Source organism: Podarcis filfolensis (genome assembly GCF_964270895.1).
Source record: "Podarcis filfolensis genome assembly, chromosome: 14".
Taxonomy (NCBI): Eukaryota; Metazoa; Chordata; class Lepidosauria; order Squamata; family Lacertidae; genus Podarcis; species Podarcis filfolensis.
In genome coordinates this window covers 19,947,725-19,971,758 of record NC_139616.1, presented here as the reverse complement: position 1 = coordinate 19,971,758, position 24,034 = coordinate 19,947,725, and the positions used below count along the sequence as shown (strand labels likewise).

Below are 24,034 nucleotides of genomic sequence, written 5' to 3'. Positions count from 1 at the left end.
CTGGAGGATCACAAGATTACCCTGATAACCTGCTATACAGAAATGATCATACAGAGTTGACTCATTTGCTAAAAGGAATGGGGACGTCTGAACAATGAAGATTTCTCTGTGTGTAGATCACAACTCCCATGCCAACACCATATCTGAATATTTTTCACCCATCTTAAAAGATCTGTGCTGGCTTCTAGTAAGTTTCTGGGCTTAGTTCAAGGAACCAGTTCCAGATTTTAAAAGACCTAACAGCTTTGGTCAACCACGGCATCTAAAGAACAGTCTCCTCCCAGATGGGCCTCCCCTAAAATTAAGATCTGCTTCAGAGACCCTCTTCTGAATGCCTGCATTGGGAGAGATTGAGGGTGTGGCAAACAGACAGGGTCTTCTCAGTGGTGGCACCTCATTCATGAAATACCCTTACCAAAGATATGTGGGCGACAGTAATACTTACATTGTTTTGACAGCAGATTAAGTCATTTTTATTTTGACAGCCCATTTTATTTGCTCTTAATACTAACTTCACTGAACAGCATTTTAACATCTTTAGATTTTCTCTTCCTTTTACAGGCAAACTTATTGCTATATGCCTGCCGTTCTTATGACTTGCTGTTACCTCGAGATGACTACTTTGAGGGGAAGGGAGGAGAGGATTTTTAAATAAATAAAACAGATTTCTAGAGCCAGACAAAAGTGTTTATGAGAGGGACACAGCGACACAGCTACCTCTTCTATTTAGCCACTACAATACCTAGATTCCCCATGAATATAATGGAATCTGTCCTCAGGGAGTCTCAGGAAAACAATATACTTCACCATTAGGATGTCATACAAAGTGAATTCTGTCTGGCTTGTAATGCTTAAAATAATCAAGTTGGAAGAGTCTCTCCAATGTCATCTAGTCCAACTCCCAGCCTATACAGGGAGCCGACTACTACAGGATTCCCGATAGAGGTTTTTAAGCAGAGACTTGCACAGTCCCCTAACAAAAGAGAGTCCACCTTCTGAGGCAGTCTGGTCCACTGCTGAACAACTTGTGCCATCAGGAATGCTTCCTAAAGTTCAGCTAAAATCTTCTTTCTATGTGAACCTGCTGTGGGGTGGGGAATCTTGGGGCCGAATACACCATTCCAAGCCTCTCTGTGTGGCCCTCAGGATTCTCCCTAAGCTACACTCCTCACCAAACCTGCTCTGCACTCTCACTGACCACATTTGCCTTGCTGGAATGTCTCCTGCAACAGCGATAACACCTCTTCCTTGCTTATTTGCCTGACTCAAACATGCTTCTAGACGCTTATCCATCCAAGATGACTGCTCATCAGACACCTGGGTGAATGGGGTCTGGTCCAGGAGTGGGGAAAGCAAAATGTCACTTAGAGAAGGATCTGAAATATTTTGAAGCTTGAATTTGTTTTATTCTGGATTGTTTTATTTGAAGTTTTAATGTGTTGTAAACCACTTTGGGATTTCCAGCCTTAAAATAGAAAGTGGTATAGAGATGGAATGAATGATCACCGTATTTTATACAGTCTGTATATGATGTTTGTTTGATAATGTGTGGTGTGCTATGCCTAATAAAGGATTTTGAATTGAATGATCACCATCATGGCAATCAGACAGCCTCTTATTGAGCAGCTACTTGCTTGGGCTATAAACTCCATCCTGTTTTTACAAGTTCCACTGGAGAGTATCAGCTTGAATTAAGCCTCAGACCCAAGTCCTCAACCACCTCACTCCACAGGGGAAAATACTGACACAGGGTAGGAGAGGAGGAGGATAGGAAATTAGGTTATCCTCATTGACCAGCTGCAGACTGTAAGATTCCAGCAAATGTTAAACACCAGTTTCCAGATGCCTTTAGTCAACACAAGGAAAGCTGGAGATGCGTTACTGCAAGGGTGGGGGACCACTTTCAAGCCAAGGGTTGCATTTCCATGAGGTTAACCTTCCAGGAGGCACATACCAAGGGTGGGTGGGACAAACGTTAAATGTGGGCATGGCCAAAGTCATATACATATACACCCAGTTGCACATCTACACACACAAAAGCAAACCACTATCTCAAGCTCAGCCTTCCCTTTCCCAATAGCCCTAACCTACTTTACAGGGTTGTTGCAATGATCACTGAGATAATGTGTGTTATATGTACACATACTGTAAGTTTTACAAAAATGAACGCGATGCTAATGTATTCACAGTTATAAGGTTTACAAACACTAATGTGTAAAATGCTGTTTTAATTTATACTATATTTTGCTTGCTGTTATTAGACTGAGATGGCCACTTTTAAAGTTGTATTTATCAACATGAAACTTTCTGTCATTTATTTAATTAATTGTGTATTGTATCTATTTATGCTTTAAACGTTGGTTTGGATGCTCTGAGCAGAACAGCAGGATTCTAATAAACAGTAAGTATTTCTTTAGATCAGGGTGGGAAAACTGTTTCCCTCTACCACTAGATGCTGTTAAACTACAAATCCCATCATCATTATTATTTTTTACCGTCGGCCTTCCTACCTTGAGATGATGGGAGATGTAGTTCAACAACATCTGAAGAAGAACCAGAGGTTCCCTACTTTGGCTTTAGACCATAACCGGTAGACTGAGCCAGTGTTAGTTTTAGTTTTTATACAGTGCCAAACAATTTTAGGTGCTTTATTAATGAACTATTATTATTATTATTAAATGGGTATTGGTTTTACTTAACCACCCATTGGAGGTTGAATTAACTGCATTTTAATTTCTCTTCACAGCAGCCTACAGGGTCTTCCCTTCATTTTATCCTCACAACAACTTTGTGAGGTAGACAGTAACTGGACCAAAGTCACCTAGTATGCTACATACCTGATGTGGGATTTGAAGCCAGGTCTCCCCACTCTTCACCTGAAGCACTAACCTCTCAAAGATTGGGGGGAGGGCTCCGAAGAGAGTGTGGCTGAGGCAGGGGAGTGACCCAGGAGAGGGGACCAGTGATTTATGGGGTGTGATGCCACCCACAAGGCAGAAGCCAGGGGAGAGGGAGAGTCAAGGCAGTCTGAGGCGGAGGGAAAAGGGACAAGAGACAGGTCAGTAGATTCCTCACTTCCTCTACCCCAATGTCTCCTAGAACCAGGAGGGGCTTGAAAAGGAACCAGGCCTTTTTGGTAGTTGCGCCCTCCCTCCCAGAAGATGTCAAATAGATAAACAGCTCTGTGATTTTTAAAAGACACCTGAAGGCAGCCCTGTTCAGGGAAGTTTTTAGTGTTTGATGTTGTGTTTTTACTATTTTTTGTTGAATGACTGAGGCAACTCAGTAAGATGGGCAGCATTTATTATTATTATTATTATTATTATTATTATTATTATTAAGCAGTGATGACTTCTGTGCAGGAGAAGCCTCAGGTTGCGGGCAGGCAAGCTGTCAGAGGAAGGTACCTAACCCAGAGGAGGAGAGGGGTCCCACTGTTGCTGCAACTGCTCCAAGGGGCCCAGACCTGTGGCCAGCTACCAAGAGGCTAGAAGCATGTGTGCATGTGTATCCAGAGCACCATGGAAGCTACTGAAAGTGTTTCTCTTGCCAATAAAGTGTTAACTATCAGACACATGTCTTCCTTAACTGGGACGGGCTGTGACATAACCATGACATCACACTGGCTCTGTAGTCTAGCCACAGCCTGTGAACGTACACTTAAGAAACACTCGCCTCAGGATCACAGAAATCAGAATCTTTTGGCAATATCTATAAATTCCGTGTGTGTGTGTGTGTGTTTTCTGTTGTAACCTATCCCCACCCCGAAATGGGTGGAAGGGGAAAGGGAGGGATCAAGGCCAAACTGAACCAACTTCCAGTCATCCTCAAGGTTCAGAAAAAGGTTATGCAGTTCAGTAATTAGAAACAGTTGTCAACATGGAAGCCACACCAAATTATACCAGCAGCAAACAAACTTTTAAAAGGGGGGAGGGGGTGAAATGTAAAAAAACAACAACCATAATGCGTGAAGGGAAGAAATACTGGAGGAGATCTAGGAATGGATCTGTCATTGCAGCCTCACAAGGAGTAAACACATTAAACTGTACTAACAAACTCCAGACAACTCCATGACTGGGTGATTATAAACACTGCAAATGAGCCAAAGCACACAAGGAAGCCTGTTAAACCACAGCAGGGGTGATATAGCTTTTCATCTCTTGCCAGTGTTTCTCAGACTCATTGGACTTCCATTCTAAAACGTACCCTGTTTTGTGTGTGTGAGAGAGAGATTTATTACTGACAAGTGGGCCCTGCAACAAAATGTTGCAGTGTGGCGTGCTCCCTACGGGGAAAGGCTGTAGCATTTCGAACTTTTTAGTTTAGAGAGAAGGCGAGCAAGAGGTGGCATGATAGAAGTTTATAATATTATGCATGATGTGCAGAAAGTTGGTAGATAAAAAAGTTTTTTCTCCCCTCTCTCATAGCACTGGAACTCATACGCATGCAATAAAGAATGTTGGAAGATTTGGGACACGTAAAGAAATTATTTCATGCAGTACATTATTGAACTATGAAACAAAATCCCACAGAAAGCAGACACAGCCACCAACTCGGATGGCTTCAAAAGGGCAAGGTCAACACTGTGCAAATGCACTAGTGGGCATGCTAAATTTGTTCCACTGGTTTGTTTGCACTGCACTGACTGCCTCCCTTCCCCCCTTCCCCTTCCACAGGTAAGCAACAGTGTGCTACTTACCAGGAAGCCAGGATAGTGATTTTACCACTTCCGATACACACATTTAAACACTCACCAAGGCTTCTTATTTGAGGTCCCGACACAAATGTGCTGAGCGGGGACTGTTCGCCACTTCTTTGCCTCGACAACAAGTGCTTCTGCATCCACCAGGCCGAATCCATACAAATGGCTAACTGAAAAGACAGGTGTCTCAGAGATTCACTGGTTTATTAAACAAACCCTTGTTTTTCACAGCGTCTCAAAACTGTTCCCCTGCCCCAGCACCTTGTGGGCTTTGTTCATGTGTTTGTGCAACGCTTTCACAAAAGAACAGCTTTATTTTTTCTCCATTCAAAACCGACAAAACGTTGTGTATTTTGCACTTTTTGTGCCATCAGCTTAGATATTCTGATCCCTCCTCTGCTTTAGTTTTAAATAATGTTGTATAAATGATTTGCATACATGACTTAGAAGCCACAGTATTGTTATATAAATTGTTGATAGAAATAAATACAGCATTTAAAATAAACATGGGGAACAGAACCAGATATCTAATGTCATGCTCAGCATCCAGAGGCAAAATGCAAAAGATAAAGCCAGCCTCATAGACTTGTCTCTAATATCCCATACTGTCCTATTATTAATTATTACTATTATTATTTAGGCTTGTTAGACATTTGTTAGCCAAAGGTCTCCAAGTGACTTACAACACATTTAAAAACATAACAGCTTCGTATGCTCAAAACACCATAGGAATCAGAATTAAAGTCAAAGTGCAGAGCAAAGAATTCCACAAATGCAAGACTGCAAGTGCAGTTTTCACATTTGCTAATTTTGAAAAAGTTTGTAAAGGCTTTCTAGCTGTTACATTCCTGGCTTCAAAACTTACACCTTTTTCAATAATTACTTTGAGGTTTCAGCTGTGCTGTAATGCGTAGAGACCATTGGAAACCATCTGAAGCGGGGGATTGATAATTGATTCTTCAATGTTTTTTATGTGGTTGAAATTAATGTCAAATCAAGGTGGAGTGTGTTAACTTCCTATGAAGTGTGCATTGCTTTGCCCATCTTAAATGTTTATACAAGCTCTTCTGCCTACAGGCCAGACAAATAAAATGATTTGGGCCACTGAACTGACACAACAGTTGATATATGACTCAGCCCACCTATTAACCTGTGAGGACACATCTGCAACATGTGTCCAAATCAGACTTTGGTAATGTATTTTTATATTAAAGAAGTTAACCAGTATCTGTGATAAAACCTGAGCATTTTCAGTTTGACTGTAAAACTGCAAAGGAAAACTAGTGTTGTTATCTGATGCGCTCTCTCTCTCTCTCTCTCTCACACACACACACACACAATTGAAAGGTACTTCCTTTTGCATACATACCCATCCCTAATAAAAACAGTTTCTGGGAGGAAAAATAATGTAGAACCTACAGATTGTTTTGTTTCAGAAGTAACCAACAGTCTTACTGTAAGGATTACTTTAAAGTCACTGAAAGGAAATCCCAGAGGTAGAACTTAATTTTGACACAGGCTTGTTTTGCACCTTTGCAATAGTTTTTTGTCACAACTAAGAAAACAAAATGAAACAAAACAGAAAAAGGCAGGATTTCCCACATCAAATCACTATTCCAATCCAGTAGGAGTTAAGCCTTCTCAAAATGCTATTTGCTTTTGCATCTGTCACCGCTGCTTGGATTTTGTCTCCTGCAACAGACAGGAGCTCACAAATACCCATTGATAAAAAAGGCTTCTAAGGGGATTATCAGACCTCCGAACAACCAATAATCATTTTTCTTGGCAGGTCTGTGGGGCAAGTAATAGAAGGAGCTATTTGAAATGGATACATGAGATCTCCAGCTCAGAAATCTCTGTGGATATTGATTTGGATTTATAACTTAATCCCACAAGCGCCATGTGGGGAGATGCATTGCTAAGAATAAGAAACAGAAGAATCATACAGGTTTCTCACCTAGTGGCAAGGTTTTCCTCTAAAAAGTAGGAGTGTACATAGACTGCAACTGCTATGGCTTGAGCATTCAGATGAAGGAACCTAACTGAGAATGTGTTGCACACAGACTTGGGACCCACAAGGCGATCTTTGTAGGCGATCTTGTTAACCATTGGAAATATGGAACTTCAACAGCAGAGAAAGAACTTTTGCCATTTTTAATGCCAGCTTCAAATGGCCAGGACAGGCAGGTGCAGGATAAATGCTTTCTTCACATTTAGACTACTGCAATGTGCTCTACATTGGGCTGTTCCTTGAAGACGATCCAAAGACTGCAGCTATTGCAGAGTGTTGTCCCCATTTGTTGGCTGACGCACCTCCATGCAGCAATGCAGAAACCAAACCCAGCCCCCAAGCATGCATGTTAACTCACCTCGACGTCCAGCTCCATTTGTTTTCCAGTCGGGGGCCAAGAGGTGTCCTGGTCGAGATGTTTTAACAAGAAGGTGCTGAACGTCTCGCCAGGTCAGCAAAGGGCTAAAAGTCAAGGAAGGAAGAACAAGCCAAGGATAAGACAACATCTCTCTTGTTCTGTTGGTAGGGTTTTGAAATGGCTAGGCAAAGGCTAAGGCAACAGCAGAAAACCCTCTAACACCAGTCAGTATATATAGCAAGCATTGCCAGTATCTCCTACGGTGCCCATGAAAAGGTCTCAGTAAACATCCTCTCAGAAATGAAGACTTCACAAAAGACTCTTTGCTCTTCCCACTCAGTTCCTTTTTGCACAGGCTCAGTCTCTCCTACACTGAACTTACCCCTTAAATATGCCCCCATAGAACATCAGGATTGCACACCCACCCTACCATCTGTTCTGAACAGAGAAGGGTACAAAGAGCTTCCTTCTGTGTGCATCGGCAGCGGTGTAGGTATCTTTTCCCTACTGATGGGGCATGACTATACCCATTTTGTGGTCCAGTCTCTTTTCTGCTGTTCTGGATGTGGCAGCCATTTTGTGTTGTGCCACGCTCCCACGGCAACCATTTTGTGACTGGCACGCACTATACTTTGATCCAAATTCCAAATGTGTCCAGTGACCCCCAAAAGGATGGCAAGCCCTAGTATAGAGGAATATCAAAGTAATAGAATAGGTTTCCAATAAGTAACTCAAGCAATCCCCCCCCCCCACTGTCATGGGTTCAAAATGGAAGTGCTTGTTTATACCAGCTAGATAAGTGGAGTTTGTATGAAGATTTTGGTATGTACCTCTTCGATTTAAATAGTCTGGCCACCCTAAATATTTGCCTCTGAGAATGTGTTTATGTGTGTATAAGCCAAAATATTTAGAAGAATTCCAGTTACAAGCTGCCACATGGTCCTGTGGTGCTTTTGCCCAGCAGGTGTTCCTTAAAGTGCCTGGAGCAAGGGTGCAGAACCTTAGGCCCTATATCCGCTCTATATCCGGCCCTCTGGACACAGTCTCTAGGCCACAGCCCCTCTTTCCTCCCTGGCCCTCTATGCCAGAGCTTCCCAAACGTTTCATGTTGGCGACAGACTTTTTAGACATGCATAATTTCGCGACACAGCTATTCAGTTTTGCATCATTTCGCGACACAGTAGTTCAGTTTTACTATCAATCCAGAGCTGAAACTAACCCCTTTCCAGCCCCAGGAGGAGAGTGGGGAACATTCACACGGCACACCAACACACGGCAGCCAACACACAAACATGTCGTGACACACAGTTTGAAAAGCACCGCTCTACGCCTTCCTCAAGTGCTTTTGCTTGGTCGGAAACCCAAAATGCATTCTTCAGCTGTGACAATGCCTCTTGCTTGCCTAGATGGAGAGAGAGGTGTGCGTGCATGAATAGAAACCTCTGGCTTTTGCAAGGCTTGAATGTAGCTTCCATTCAAAGGTCAGAGTCACATCCAACGTTGCACTTATTTTTGCCTCTGGCCCCAACCTGTGCTCTCACACAGCCTCTGGAACTATCCCTATGAGCCCTATCACCCATTCTAAGATTATACAATAATCTGTTAACTATACAATAATCATTGGAGATGCACTGCAACGATCAGTGCAGGTCTTGTGTTGCCTTTTGACCAGATCTACTATTATCAGTGCACACACATAGGAAATGATGCAGAGTGCTCCGATAACTTTTTCCGGGGTGACTTAAGTTGTGTTTTCCACAAAGTATTTAAAATAACTTGTACACCATTCTCTTGAAATTGAAGCCCCTTGTGTTTTCAGTGTTCCTAAATTCTTAGCTTTGGAGCATCCAGTGGCTGAAAAAGCTCCCTTTTTCAAGATGCTTCGGCAGCTCTAGGAAGCTGTAGACGGGGACCCTGCTGCAGAAATAGCAATAGGTCTTTGGATTCCTGTGACCCTGGGTTGCTCCACTACTGCCTATGCAGTTCTCTGGGTGAAAAGTTTTCCCCATTCCCTGACCTGGAGAGAAGGATTTGTAATTATAGCAAAGCATTTAGCAACAGGAAAATGTTAATTCATTTGCTCCCCGGCAATAAAAAAGGAAACGTCTCAGCACTCAGCATCGCTTAACGCGCCTGATCCCGGGTACTTAATGGTGCATTTTATGTCAAGAGCTAAACAATTCCAAAATTTACAGGCTTAACCTTCTCCAATGTACTGGTCACGAAGACTGCACTCCTTTCAAACTGCGTTCACACAAGTGTTTAAGAATTGAGCCAACCCACCCCAAAACGCAGGGCGTGGGGAGCGAGGCCACTGCTGCCAGCTCTCTTTGTGCTGGCAAGACACTTCCACATCCCCAGTCACAATAATGTAACAAATTAACCGTCTCGACCGCTGTGAGCTCACAGCAGCCGACAATATATTAGCGACAAGAGCCAAAGTCACAGCATGGGAGTATTAAAAGTAGTCAGCAGTCTGAGCTCGGGGGGTTCATTTTCCCCACCCCTCCTAAATCTAAAAATAAAACAAAGCTGGAAAAAAGTCTATTGCTATGCAAAAGAAACCAGGGAGAGAGGTTTTAAGAAAAGCCCTGCCTGATCAGACCGAAGGCCCGTCGAGTCCAGCATCCTGTTTTCACCGTGGCCAACCAGAAGAACACATGCAAGACCCGAGTGCAACAACATTCTCCCCGCTAGTGACTCCTAGCAACTGGTACTCAGAGACACACCCAGAGCCACTGATGCTGTAGGGAGCATAGCACTATCACGACTAGGAGCTGCTGGTAGCCTTATCTTCCAAGGGTTTTTCTAACACACTTTGAAAGCCATCCAGGTTGGTGACCATTATCACTACATCTTGTGGCACTGAAGATGCAGCAAAGTTATGGAAGCTGATGCCTGCCCCCTTAGTGGAAGATGGGGCAGTGCTTTTCAGGGGTTCCACGCAAGCCTATCCAGGGAAGGTGTACTGCTCAATGAGAAGGTTCACGATTTAGGCAAGTCCATCCAGACACGTAGAAAGTTGACGTGCGTCGTAATCTTGTTTTTTCAATCATTTTTTAAAAAGATGTTTTAAATAGTTGTTTTTACTGATGAATTCATCGCCTTGTTCTTTCTTGCTTTGAGGGTTTTTTGCCCCTTACAATCAAGCAGTATATGAATTTTGTAAAATAAAATAAACCAACAAAATCATAGAATCATGAAGTTGGAAGGGACCCTGAGGATCATCTCGTCCAACCCCCTACAATGCAGGAAGGAATATGCAGCTGTCCCATATGGGGATCGAACCTGCAACCTTGCAGTTATCAGCACCATGCTCTAACCAACTGAGCTACCCAGGCTGCAGACAAACTTCATCAGTGACAGCTTGGTATGCTCCAGCTGGCCCAGGGCATCAGAGACAGTTCATTTCTGCTTAAGGCACCACAGGAACCTTCCCCTGGTACCTTCCAGATGTTTTGGGCTACATCTGTCATCGGCCCAAGACTGCCCAGATGGGAGCTGTAGTTTGAAACATCTGGAGGGCAGGCTTACGAGAGTCTCAATCTGCAGCTCCTTCTTATGCTCTTGTACATAACTTCAGAAAGCAATTATATGCAATTCATGGAAAGCAGCACACTTGAAAACCAATGGTTTGTTGTGCTGCCTTCCTCAAACGTTCCATCTCCCCTGTGTCCTGCTCCCCAGAGCAGACTCTTGCTTTTAACAACAAATCTACAAACTGTCAGAGAAAGAAACGGAGCTCTTACTTGGCCTCCAGAGCCAGAGCGATGATCCCTGCCACCATGGGGGCAGACACAGAGGTGCCAGTATGTCCATCTGTACAACGTTTCCGCAGATCAGTGGTAACCTAATAATAATAATAATAATAAATTTTATTTATATCCCGCCCTCCCCAGCCGAAGCCGGGCTCAGGGCTAACAACAATAAAATAATACAACATTCTAAAATCATTTCATTAAAATTAATTCAACTCAAATTGATGGCAATCATTAGGATAAAATGAGAAAGTCAGTGCAACTATTAGCAGGGAGTGGAGGTGACAGAGCGGTTCACACTCAGGCCCACTGGGACTGGAAGGGCAGAAGGTGGGGAGGTCAACAGCAGGTGGCGGCAGAGCTAATTTCAAGCAGGGCCGGCTCATTCCAGGTTTGTTTGCACCCTTCTCCCTGCTTGAGTTCTACAAGGGCAACCCTGAGACTAAGGAGGAGGGCGAAGCTGACAGTCAGTGCCATTTTCTGGACTCGATGAAAAAAGGAAGGCGGGCACTTGGGGGGGTGCTGGCTGAAGGCAGACGGACACTTATTGGGGCGGGACCCATTTGTCATAATGGACCAACCTCCACTGTGCCCAGCTGGCCAAGGCCAAGGCAGTCTGTAGCCCCCAAGAGTAAGTCAGAGCAAGATTTTACAAGGTAGACACTGAGCATCTCCTGATTGATGGATCGCATTTATATCCCACCTTTTCTCTAAGGAGCTCAAGGGGACATACTTAGTTCTCTTCCCCATTTTATCCTCACAACAACCCTGCGAAGCAGGTTAGCGTGAGAGTGAGTGACTGGCCCAAGGTCACCCAGTGAACTTCATGCCTTCAAAAGTATGAAGGATTTGCTCCATCCTAATTCCTAGTTCTGACTCCAGTAGAGTCGTACCTTGGAATTTGAATAGCTTAGTTGCCAAATGTTTTGGCTCCCAAACGATCGAAAACCGGAAGTGAGCGTTCTGGTTTGCAAACGTTCTTTGGAACCCAAACATCCGCCACGACCTCCGCGGCTTCCAATTGGCTGCAGGGGCTTCCTGCAGTCAATCGGAAGCCGTGCCTTGGTTCCTGAACGTTTTGGAAGTCAAATGGACTTCCGGAACGGATTCCGTTCGACTTCCAAGGTACACCTGTAGTCAATCTCAGGGATGCTTGAGTTGGAGAACTCACATCCCAAGTTTTGGTTTGGGGGGGTAAACTTTCCCACAGCCCAGGCAGTCAAATTAAACTGGCTGCGCCGTCTACTTACAATTTGCCGCTCATAGAAAGCCCCGCTGCTGTAGGTGGTAGCAATGGTGGAGGCGCACTCCTCTAGGTACCACGGCTTGTTCCCGTTCTCCGTGGTGCTGCTGACGGAGATGGTGTAGATGCTGTTGGTGTATCCATCGCAAGAGCAGTGGTCCCCTTCTCTTCCGCCATTCCCAGAGGCCCAGACAAATATCGAACCCCTTCCTCTACGGCCCTGAGTGTTTGGAGTGAGGAAATGGTAACACAAAGCAATACGTCATTGGCTAGCACTGGCCCGGATTCCTACATCTCCATAAGATTTGCCATATTTTTCGCTCTATAGGACGCACTTTTTCCCCTCCAAAAATGAAGGGGAAATGTGTGTGCATCCTATGGAGGGAATGCAGGCTTTCGCTGAAGCCTGGAGAGTGAGAGGGGTCGGTGCGCACCGACCCCTCTCGCTCTCCAGGCTTCAGGCAGCTATCCGGAAGCCAAGACAGCCAGCGGGATGGATCCCACTCGATGTCTTGGCTTCTTTGCTCTTTGGGGCTGGGGGGAGGTATTTTTTTTTCTTTATTTCCCCCCCCCCCTAAAATCTAGGTGCGCCCTATGGGCCGGTGCGCCCTATAGAGCGAAAAATACGGTAAGTTTTGGAAGGATGCTTCTTCCACAACTTCCTTCCGCAACTTCCCTCTTGTGGGTCCCACTGTTGCCACAAGGGGGGGGGGGTCACTCTCAGTGAAAATAAGGGCTACTAACAACTGTCTGGGGTTTTTTCTGCCTTTCAACATGGTTGCTGCAGTATGGTGTCGCCTCAAAACTTTGTCTCGCAGGCTTGCGACAGAGTATGTTTTCCACTGGCAGCTGGTTTTCTAGGACCTATACTTCAATGAGTAAGGGGTTCCCAAGCTCAGAGGGGTGTACTTGCCGCAGGCTATCACCACCCTCCCAACAATTAGCCCAAAATTGTCCACTTTGCAAACTCTGGGCTAGGGGCACAGCGCTCAGTGACTGTCTGAATAGATGCTCCAGGTGTTTTTGACTCCCATCATGGGTGTTATAGCACAAAACACCTGGAGGATACTAAGAACATGAACAGAAGAGCATAAGAAGAGCCTGCTGGATCAAGCAAGCCCATCTAGTCCAGCATCCTGCTCTCACAGTGACCATGGGAAGTCTTCAAGCAGGACTTGACCTAACAGAGCTCTGCCTTCCTGCAATTCCTAGAGGGATTCAGAGCTGTGCCCAGAGGTATTCAGAGGCATACCACCTCTGAAGGCTAGGCATCGTCATTGTGGTTGGTAGCTGCTGACTAGAGGTTGGAGAAGGCAGAAATCGGCTGGCAACCCCCTGCCAAAGCAGCCAGAAACATTAAGATCCCTATGTGAAATGCGGAACGGAAAAACACCCAAGAAGAAGCTAATCCACACCGCGCTGCATTTTCCCCACACCTTTTTAATGCCTTGCTCAAATGCTTGCTTGGCCAGAGGGCCAGGCCCATCGACTGTCCGTCCATCATCGTCAGGGCCCCAGCTTGCGCTGTAGATGTGGATGTATTCAGGTTTGGTGCCAATCGCCTTTGCTTCCACCACATCCGTCACGTCACCGTCTAACATCCGAATGCCTAAAAGCACCCCCCAAATTAAAAAAAATATGTATCAGGCGTTAAGCTTCAAGGTCCCCCCCCCATTTTTTTCTTTTCCAGAAGAGCTGGAGGACTGCAATCAAAGGCTTTTGTTCTGAGGCATGAAAAGATGCTTTCAATCTTGAATGGCCCAAAACAATTGCAACTTGTGCTCTCAGTTTGCCAGCTTGTTTTGGATGCGCTCTCTCTCTCGCCCCCCCCCCCTTCCAAAGTTGCTGATTCAACTGCATATTGGAAGTAGCTTTCTTGGCACAACAGGAAAAAGCGACACAAAGCCAGTGACGCAAGTGACTTTTCTTTCAAAACTATGAAAGCCACTTCCAGATGACACAGAACTCTTCTTCAAATGGCAGCTACTACACTGCTGTCTTCTACACCCAAAATTGGCATTTCACCACTGCCTTCAACTGTCTGGGCTGGCAGTTCAGAAGCAAGCTGGAAAGTTTGCAGGCAGACAGGTAGGCAGGGTGAGTTGCTCTTACCATGGTTTAGTTCAACAAACCATGAGTTGCCACGAATACAAGCAACCAAAGCATGGCTGATTTCTCCAACACTTGGGTTTTGTTTTCTAGCTGCCTTGTTGCTCTGTAGCTTGGCAAGCATCTGGGATGGGGTAGCAAAACGAGCCACGGTTAAGCAAAGCTGTTGGGTTTGGCCCAACCACAGTGGACAAGCCATGGTTCATAAGCCAAAAACTTCACATTGTGCTTTGTTGATGGAAAACAAACTACAGTTAAGTTGATGGGTTGGGTTCAGTCATTCAAAGAAACCACATTGAGGCTTAACAAACTATATGCAAACAAGGCCAGTAGTTGTATCTTTATCTGCAGGGTGCCTCCAGACTGTCACTATTTTGTAGGAGGGATTCAAGCACATACCAGAATTTTAGATTTGTACAGTTCAAGTGGATTAATGGGCTCTGCCTGGCACCTTAGTGCAAAAAATCCACTTTTTAAAAGAATCAGTCTTGGAGAGTGACAGGGAAAAGCATTGAAAAGTGTGGGATTAATGAATGTCCAAGGAGAAGATGTATAACCAGCCTACCAACAAATAAGGATAAATGCAAGACGAATGTTCATTGTTGTACAACTGCCTGGCAAACAAATCACAACGGATGCTTAATAAAGACCGGATATAATCCAATACCTGCATGAGCTTTGTGCAAGCAAATCAGGACGAATGCTCGATGAACAGGGCTTTAGGAGGGACCGCAATGTTCCTAGTTTTGGTCTACAGGCTGCAATAATAAAAGTCAACCAACCATAACTGAGTGAGCTAACAATGACCATTCCAGAGAAAATGCTAAGATAGAAACAGCCTGAAATTTGGACCAGATCCAGCTTCCACACAGTCTTCAGAAGTGCCCTCAGATAAAATGCTTCCCAGTAATACGATTTCCAATTCTTGAATAACCACAGGCAAATTGCAATTTGGCCATATCTGCAACTTGAAAAGACGATGGCTTTGTCCCTAATTCTGGTATGCCTCAGGCGACGCCTTCAAAAATTAGAATAAATAAGAAATTGCTGGGGGTGGCGGGAAGATACATTCCTTCATTTAGGAAACCAAAAGATTTATGGAATTTCTACAGGGGGCTAAAGCCATTTGTTAGTGAAATCCGGGGGGGGGGGTCCTAAATCTCCGAGGCTGACTTTGAACATGAACAAGCGATTAACTGGCCCTAGCTCTCCTGGATGAGGATGAGAAGGGGCACGATCCGCTGGGAAGCCTCCAGCACAAGCCTGATCAAAATGAATGGCATTCATGCAGCAGCTGCTCGTGTTGGGTTGCACCCAAAATCTTACTTGCAGTTGAAAATATTTTTTCAAACAGACAGAAATACAGCCAAGCAAACAGGAAGACAAAATTACAAACAGCAGAGTGCCCAACCTCGAATATATATATATATATATATATATATATATATATATATATATATATATATATAACTCTCATATGCACATGAGGCAATCTCAAGGTTTTGGGACATTTGACTCATCATTTTTGTAAAGAGGAAAGGTTGATTATTTATCACACTATAGAGGGCTACTGTGGGTGGCAGAAAAGGAAGTGCAGTGGATTATAATTTTTGAGCTTAATATAGCAAGGCATGGAGCCTTTTTTTCTTTCTTTTGCTTTTTTCATGACGTATCTATTTTTCCGTACGTTTTTACTTAAGAAAAACAAAAATCGAGAGACAGAAATAAAATTAAGGTTGCAGCTACGTGGTAGACAGCAGTCAACTTAAATGGATTTCCTTTCTAACATTATTCTCTGCTCGCAAAGATACCTCTTAAATATAATGGGAATGGAGCAAGGTTGTTTGGCAACAACCTCCCCTCGAGCTGAATTCTCAGAAGCATTTCCCAGCAAGTTTATTGATACAAAAAGTTCATTGCCGGGCCTTGCCACCTAACAAGAACAGCTGGTCAAGGGAAAAGGGAGATACGAGAAAGATTGCACAAACTCGGGATGGAAAAATCTATAATCCGTGACTGCTGCAACAGTTGGGAGATACACATGATACGTTTGGGAGTTTAGTAGCATTCTGAAGATTCTACATTTTGCAATTTATTTATTTATTTTAAACAAGTTTCAAGGTCTCATGGTAACAAACATATACTAGAAAAACAGGTGGCAAAAATTCTAAAAGGGTAGGCTAAAAGGCAGGCATCCCCAAACTCGGCCCTCCAGCTGTTTTGGGACTACAACTCCCATCATCCCTAGCTAACAGGACCAGTGGCCAGGGATGATGGGAACTGTAGTCCCCAAACAGCTGGAGGGCTGAGTTTGGGGATGCTTGCTAAAAGGAAAGGTTAGATAGGTCTGCAGTGTGATCCAACAGGGTTCTCCTTATGTTCTTACAAACCCACATGTTGGACCAGAGACAAAACAGAATAATAGAATCATAGAGTTGGAAGGGACCATGTCATAGACTGGCTGAATGCAGAGGAGTGGTGGGGAAGAAGGCTCAGAGCCCGGGGATTGGTGGTGAGACGATGATGAGTGGTCACAAGGAGAGGAGGAAGCAATCTGGGAGGAGGAGGTGTCCGAAGCTGAAGAGGAAACAGGGTTTAGTGAGCAGGAAGAGGCTGTGGCAGACAGCAGTCCAGATTGAGAGGCAGCAACGGGGCGAGGAATACCAAGAGGCAGCGTGGGGGCAGGCTGCTGAAGAAGCCAGGGAATCTCCCCATCTTGCTGGGACCAGGCCCCTTCCTCCCTGGTTTCCCAGAACACACAGAGAAATGAAGAAGGCAGAGCAAAGAGAGACAAGATGAAGGAGCTAAAGAAGGAACCAGGGGAGAAGCCTCAGAGTGCGGTGGGGAGGTGGGCACCTTCAGTCCTCACATTTGCCACATTGGGGCAAGACCTACTGGGAAGAGTTGCAGTGATCACTAGGCCTGCACTGTTTATTTGAATAAAGAGTTGACGTCACCCACACCGGTATTTTTTATTGCTGACCTACTCCTGACTCCGGCTCCTGACAAGACCATGTGGTTCATCTAGCACAATCCCCAGCAATGCAGGGATCTTTTGCCCAACGTGGGGCTCGAACCCACAACCTAGAGATTAAGGGCCTCCTGTTCTACAGGGTGAGCTACCCCTTTGCCTCTTTCAAAGCTCTTATTGTCATGTACAAATCTATCGCACAAGCTGGCTCTCAAAACAATTCATCTCACATTTTATTTATTTATTAAATTTGTATTCCACCGCTCATCATGAGTGAGCTCAGGGACAGATAACAGCAATATAAAAGGAAACATAAAAGGGGAATAAAACTCAAAACGTATCATTAACACATCCATCTGTCGCAAGTCCGTAAATATTCAGATGCAGGTCTGCTCAAAGGCCTGGAGGAATCGAACTGTCTTCAATCGGTGCCAGAAAACAGACATGAGTTGGCACCAGCAGGAGGTTGGGGAGGCAATTCGATTACCAGGCAGCCATTGTGAGATGGTCCTGTGACAGGTCATAGATCTCCTCAGTTAGGCCACATGTGCACTATGCTTTTAAAGCATCATCATACCACTTTAAGCAGCCATGGCTTCCCTCAAAGAATCTTGGGAACTGTAGTTTGCTAAGGGTGCTGACTGTTAATAGGAGACACACACCCTTCCCCTCACAGACCTGCAATCCTACAGTTCACTAGGGAAAAAAGAGTGGCTGCTAGACCACTCTGAGAATTGTAGCTCTCCAACCATCAGCTGATCGTCCAGACAGGCAAAAACGGGTCACCTGATATCAGGTGATTAACAGGTGGCTGGCCCCACCCACCTATGAAACTTGGCCCATGGTCCATGGGTGGGTGTGTAGGAGATAAGGACGCAACTGACCAGTCAGATCCAGTTCCCCACCCTGGTCCTAACAGGAAAGCAACACAAAGAAGAGTGGTATTCGAATTTCCATAGGGGGATAAAGTCACATGAGCAAGACAGAAGGAAATAACCAAATCAATCAATGTCTGATCCTTTCGCCAAAGCATTTATGCTATTACAAACCCAATTAAGCCAGACCATAAACATTTCCACGCCAGATCAGCCCAAAGGTTCATTTAGTTAAGCTTTCTACTGCCAACATCTGCCAGCCAAATCCTTCCAAAATGTTGATGGCCACCCTCTACTGTTTTTGACATGAGAGAAGGAGTCCACTGCTGACATTAATGAGGGATTGAACATCTATTCTTCATGAAAGGCGATGCTAATGCACTCAGCTTTGAAACTGACTTGCAGATACGCACCTGGGAGGATGAAACCTCCATTTCAGTCACTCTGGCCTTGAGTGTTTGGTGGATCAAGGCTGTGTTCACAGATCCAGACACCACCGATTGCTTTCATAGCTATTTACAGGAAATCCCTTTAGAGAGAATCTTTATAACAGGATATATGGATTTGGCATGAATGGGCTGGTGGTGCCATTACTTAGGACACTGTGAGCTTCAGCAAACAGCTAGGAATGCCCACATAGGTTGCATTGCTACCAGGCTGTGGTTTTGCTTGTGGCAAATAGCAACTTGGGCACAGGAGGTGGGAGATTTAGATCAGGAAAACAGCACAAGGGGAAGGGTTAACTCAACTCTCTCCCAGCAGCATAGATGTGAACTTATTCAGGACAAATCCATAGCTGTTTTAACTATTTTGAGACTTTTAGCAGAGTTTATCTTGGATTAAAAACGAAAGGAAGTTGCTTCAAGCATGAGGGCTCAAGTTGGGTAGAGAGAACTGGGACACATGCACTGATTCCAAACCTATCTTCTCTTCTCTTGACTTGTGTGCTGAACTGCAGGGAGGATTCTAACTGCATTGGAAAGGGACACAGCTCAGTGGTATAGCATCTGCCTGGCATGCAGCAGATCACAGATTCAGTCCCAGGCATCTCCAGGTAAGGCTGGGAGTGTCCCACCTGAAACCCTGGAGAGCCACTACCCGTCAGTGTAGACCAGCCTTCCTCAAGCTTGGGTCCCCAGATGTTGTTGGACTACAACTCCCATCATCAGTAACTGGCAGGACCAGTGGTCAGGGATGATGGGAGTTGTAGTCCAACAGCATCTGGGGGCTCAAGCTTGAGAAAGGATAGTACAGTGCTACCTCGGGTTACGTACTTAATTCGTTCCAGAGGTCCGTTCTTAACCTGAAAGTGTTCTTAACCTGAAGCACCACTTTAGCTAATGGGGCCTCCTGCTGCTGCCGTGCCGCAGGAGCACGATTTCTGTTCTCATCCTGAAGCAAAGTTCTTAACCCGAGGTAATATTTCTGGGTTAGGGGAGTCTGTAACCTGAAGCGTATGTAACCTGAAGCACCACTGTACAGGCAATTCTGAACTAGATAGAAGAAGTCTCAGTATAAGGCAGCTTCCTATGTACCTAATCCTCTCTTCAATTGGAAACCCTGACTGCAGGTTTTTCCCAATCCTGGGAAGGATTCTAGCCATGATCCAGCTGAATATAGCTAGAATCCACATTCAGTCCTGCGAACTGAACCACGTTGAGGACTTTTTTAAAACAACCAAGCAGTGAAATAAATAACATTGAAAGATCAAGAAAGGATCTGGTGTACCCAGGGACATTAGGGCCCTACTTTAAGCTAACACAATTTCTTTCGCATGTCTGGTGAAGGCTCAGTTCAAGTATTCCAGTTTAAAACTGGTCTGTGGCTAGCTGCCTTACCCCTCCCACACTCCCGACTTTTCTTTCTCTGAATCAACCTGCCATTGCCTGTGAATCAGGCTTATTAAAGTTAACAGGGGCACGCATAAAAGCGAGAAATGCATCACCTTAATTCCCAAGCACATAACATCCGACACAGTTAGCAGAGCCAACAATCAAAGCCCAGAGTAGAAGCCCAAACTGCGGGGGGAATCTATAGGTTGTCAGAGTGAAGTAGAGGTTAAAGAGAGGAGATGGGAAGGAGAAGGAATAAATCAGCCACTTCCCACGGTGCGAGCAATAAAAGCTTCAGAAGGCTCACAGCTTTAAAGGAGGGAGTGTGAGGAAGAAAGATGGGCTGGCATCCCCTTTTTGTTTATTGAGCGGTAAATGTATTGTGCCCTCGGCAGAAGCAAAAAGAAGAGGGAAGGAAATGCAAGGGCAATGAGAGATCGGAAAGTAAAAGAAAAAGAACTGGACTGTGGCAGATAGGACTCCCCATCAAGCTGAGCACAATCCTCACAAGGGCTACCAGACTGCCAGGTCTGACCTGAAGTCTCCAAGTTTGTCTGGTCCCCTCCAGGGGAATCTGCTGCTGGCCGAGGGTGCCTTCAATTTATATATATATTAAGAAGGCGCTGTGCGTCCAGCTTGCAAGCTTTAGCCCAGCAGGAGCTGGCTATAAATTACAGCGGTGCCTCGGGTTACATATGCTTCAGGTTACATACACTTCAGGTTACAGACTCCGCTAACCCAGAAATAGTGCTTCAGGTTAAGAACTTTGCTTCAGGATGAGAACAGAAATCGTGCTCCGGCGGTGTGGCAACAGGAGGCCCCATTAGCTAAAGTGGTGCTTCAGTTTAAGAACAGTTTCAGGTTAAGTATAGACCTCCAGAACGAATTAAGTACTTAACCCGAGGTACCACTGTATAGCATAGACACTTGGGCTGGGGTTGCCCTCTTGTGCTCACCTCTCCCAATTAACCCCTGTCTCCAGGGCCTATCCTGTTAACATCACCGGGGCCACCCTACGTCTCATGATTCAGCTCCGCTATCTCAGGGTTGGTATGCTGCTGATCTGGCAAGCCTAGTTCTTACCAGCTGTAGTTTTTAGCAATCTATTTAGATTCGCTTCTGGTGAATCCACAAAATGTACAATGCTCCCCACGCCCCCTAAAAGAAATAATCAATAATGGTTGGGTAATTAAAAAAAATTAATAATAATTGGCTGGGTAATTATTAGATTTTTAACAGGCTTCCCCAACCTAGAGGACTCTGGATGTTGTGGGACTTAAACTCCCATCAGTTCCAGCCAGCACGGCCAATGGGCAGGGATGATGGGAGTTGTAGTCTAGCAATATTAAGGACTCATCCTACTTGTCTCGTGCTGTCTACTCATAGGGCTACCATATAGCCATTTTTTCCAGACATTACCGGGATTTCAAAGGTGGAAATGACACTCAGGATGAATTTTCAAAAGGCAGCGCTTTGCCCGGTTTGTTTGGTGTTTTTGCAAAAAACAAAACAAAAAACTCAACATTTTTTTGGGGGGAGGGGGTCCTGGTTTTTTACTTTTTGAAATATGGCAACCCTATCTTCGCATGGATCCGAGAGGTTTTCTGTTTGCCATGCCACTTTTCCCAGGAAAACCTGCTCTTTACCAATGAATCGGAGCAAATGGCAACCCGCAGAAAGTCCAATTGATGTGTGCTCCAAATCAGTGGTAAACAACTGGTTTTCCTGCAGCAAAAGAGGCAGGACAAGCAGAAGCATAGAAGAGCTTTCAGAGGGCAACAGGTTGAGAAGGGTGTTTCAAAAGGGGATGGAAAACTGCCTGCAGCGGCTACTTCTGTAGCTCAAGATGCTCTGGATTGCCACTGTGCAACTCAGCTTTCATATAAACTGATGCATCTTCATAAGAAAGAAGAGATAGAGAGAGAAACATCTAAGATTCCTAGAATGTCCTTGAGCTGACCTGTAGATCTTCTTTCAGTGTTAGACTGTTGACCTCACTTCCTATTTATTTTCTTCTTCTCCACACCTCCCTCCCTTATGAGAGCAGACATACTTCAAGCTCTCTAGATGCAAGAGGAAACATGGCCCAAAGGATCTCTACCATTGTTAAATGGAACTAAACTATTTCCTATCAAAGATGTATTTCCATTAATAAACATAGCTTTCTTATTTTCTGAAACCCCAGAGACTTGGTGGGATTGTATCCAGGGCAAAGTGTGCTGCTCCAACAGGGGTTCTGTATGCAGTTTCTGCTGAGAATGCAACTCCGAATGCTAACACGCAAAGCAAGTACGAAACACAAATCCTCCTCTAGATATATCAAACAAGTTCCATCTTGGAGTCCTCACCAAGAAGAAGAAGAAGAAGAAGAAGAAGAAGAAGAAGAAGAAGAAGAAGAAGAAGAGGAGTTTGGATTTGATATCCCGCTTTATCACTACCTGAAGGAGTCTCAGAGCGGCTAACATTCTCCTTTCCCTTCCTCCCCTACAACAAACACTCTGTGAGGTGAGTGGGGCTGAGAGACTTCAGAGAAGTGTGACTAGTCCAAGGTCACCCAGCAGCTGCATGTGGAGGAGCGGAGACGCGAACACGGTTCCCCAGATTACGAGTCTATCGCTCTTAACCACTACACCACACTGGCATAGCCATGCCCTTTCAGGCCCTCCTCTGGCACTGTGCAGTGGAACAAGAGGATTATAGGGGCGAAAGTTACTCAGTCGCCACAGGTTAGACAGCCGCCTAGCTGGAAGGGAACTTCCCTGTCAACATGCATCCAGTTTGCACCCCGAAAACGTTCCCAGTCCAGTGGAAGAGGGAGAACGGCAACAGATGTTAACAGAAGAGGTTTCAATTTCCTTTACTGTGCAAAAGTACTAAGAGCAAGCAAATTCAGCATTGCAAAAATAAAATAATTTCATATTCAGTTAATGCACAAAAAGACTCCCACTACCAATGGGGGAGAAATTCAAGTGAATTCGAATTTAAAGGTGAACCTACATAATTCACATTTTCCAAAACAATGTGAGAAGCGAAAAACAAGCATCCTTCAAAATCCACACTACTCCGAATTCTGCAATACAATTCTCCAGCCGAGTGATGTGTGTAAAAATAAATATACAGGTAATTTCCATAAAAACCCACATGTTGGTGAAAACAGCACACAGAAATGCCTTGTTTTAGGGGGAATTGCTGTGGGGGGAAATACGTTCATCAAGCAAAGTTGCATTAGAAAAAATTCATGCTGAAATAAGGAATTCACACTAAAATGCTGATGAATTTTCATGAGTGCTTACAAAAAATCCACCACCCAAAATGGATGTGGAAATGTGGAGAACTGAACTAAGATTGGGGGAATGAGAAACTGAAACTAACAGATTCACTTACAAAATTGACAGTCCTTAGCTCTGGAATCCCTGTTATCCTGGCCTTAGCCCAGGGGCAGAACACCTGTTTTGCACACCTGGCATCTTCAAGTAGAGCTGGGAGAGAACCTTGTCTGTATAAGGCAGCTTCTTGTGGTTCTGAGATTCATATGTTTGTATGGGAGGAGAATTTTGCTGTAACTCCCATCTGACCATTCCAACGCACACCTCTTTTTCCCACATGGAGGTTGACCTCTGTGTAGCAGAAATAAGGGCTTATCCACACTTAGCTTTTGCCCTGCTCTTTTTCCAGGCAGAGGTCTGTGCTTTAATGCTCCATGTCTGCGTGGTGGTGGTGGTGGGTTTTTTGCCCCTAAATTTCCTTGCCCCAAAATTTCCACTCTTAAAAGCTGAATCAGACAGAACATCAATGCTGGTTTCCTGCAGATTCACATTTGCTCCAATTGAGCTTTAAAGAGCAGGTTTTCACAGGGAAAGTTCCAGAGACTTAAAAGTGGTGTTCAGACACAGAGCTTTAAATTGCAGGCCGTGCCTGGAAAGAGCGGAGGAAAAGTAAGTGTGGGCAAGCCCTAACAAACCAGGGACATCTTTACGAAACTGCACAAGAAAGAAACCAAAACACGACACAATTCTTACACAGGAAAAGAACAAAAATGCCCTAATGAGGGGTTTTACATTTCAGAGGAAGCATAAAGAAAGCTGTGAGGTTACTTAAGGACCTTAGGGTGCAGGCAGAGGAGGACTTAATCTGTAGAAACTAAAATTGTGGGTATTGTTCTATGTTCATTTATT

At 44.7% G+C, this 24,034-nt stretch overlaps 1 protein-coding gene across 4 annotated transcripts in view; it reads right to left on the bottom strand.

Moving 5' to 3' along the window:
• The window catches only part of PCSK6 (proprotein convertase subtilisin/kexin type 6), a 102,656-nt gene that overhangs the window by 33,374 nt on the left and 45,248 nt on the right, over positions 1 to 24,034 (bottom strand). For all 4 annotated transcript variants that reach the window (XR_014541637.1, XM_083586400.1, XM_083586399.1 and 1 more), the window contains exons 7-11: positions 13,509 to 13,681; positions 12,080 to 12,292; positions 10,821 to 10,921; positions 7,072 to 7,175; positions 4,755 to 4,872 (exon numbers count right to left, since the gene is read on the bottom strand). Coding sequence is in view for 3 of the 4 variants with exons in the window: in XM_083586400.1 (XP_083442526.1) it covers positions 4,755 to 4,872; positions 7,072 to 7,175; positions 10,821 to 10,921; positions 12,080 to 12,292; positions 13,509 to 13,681 (709 nt within the window). In the remaining variant the exon portion in view is untranslated. The remainder of the gene's footprint in view (positions 1 to 4,754; positions 4,873 to 7,071; positions 7,176 to 10,820; positions 10,922 to 12,079; positions 12,293 to 13,508; positions 13,682 to 24,034) is intronic.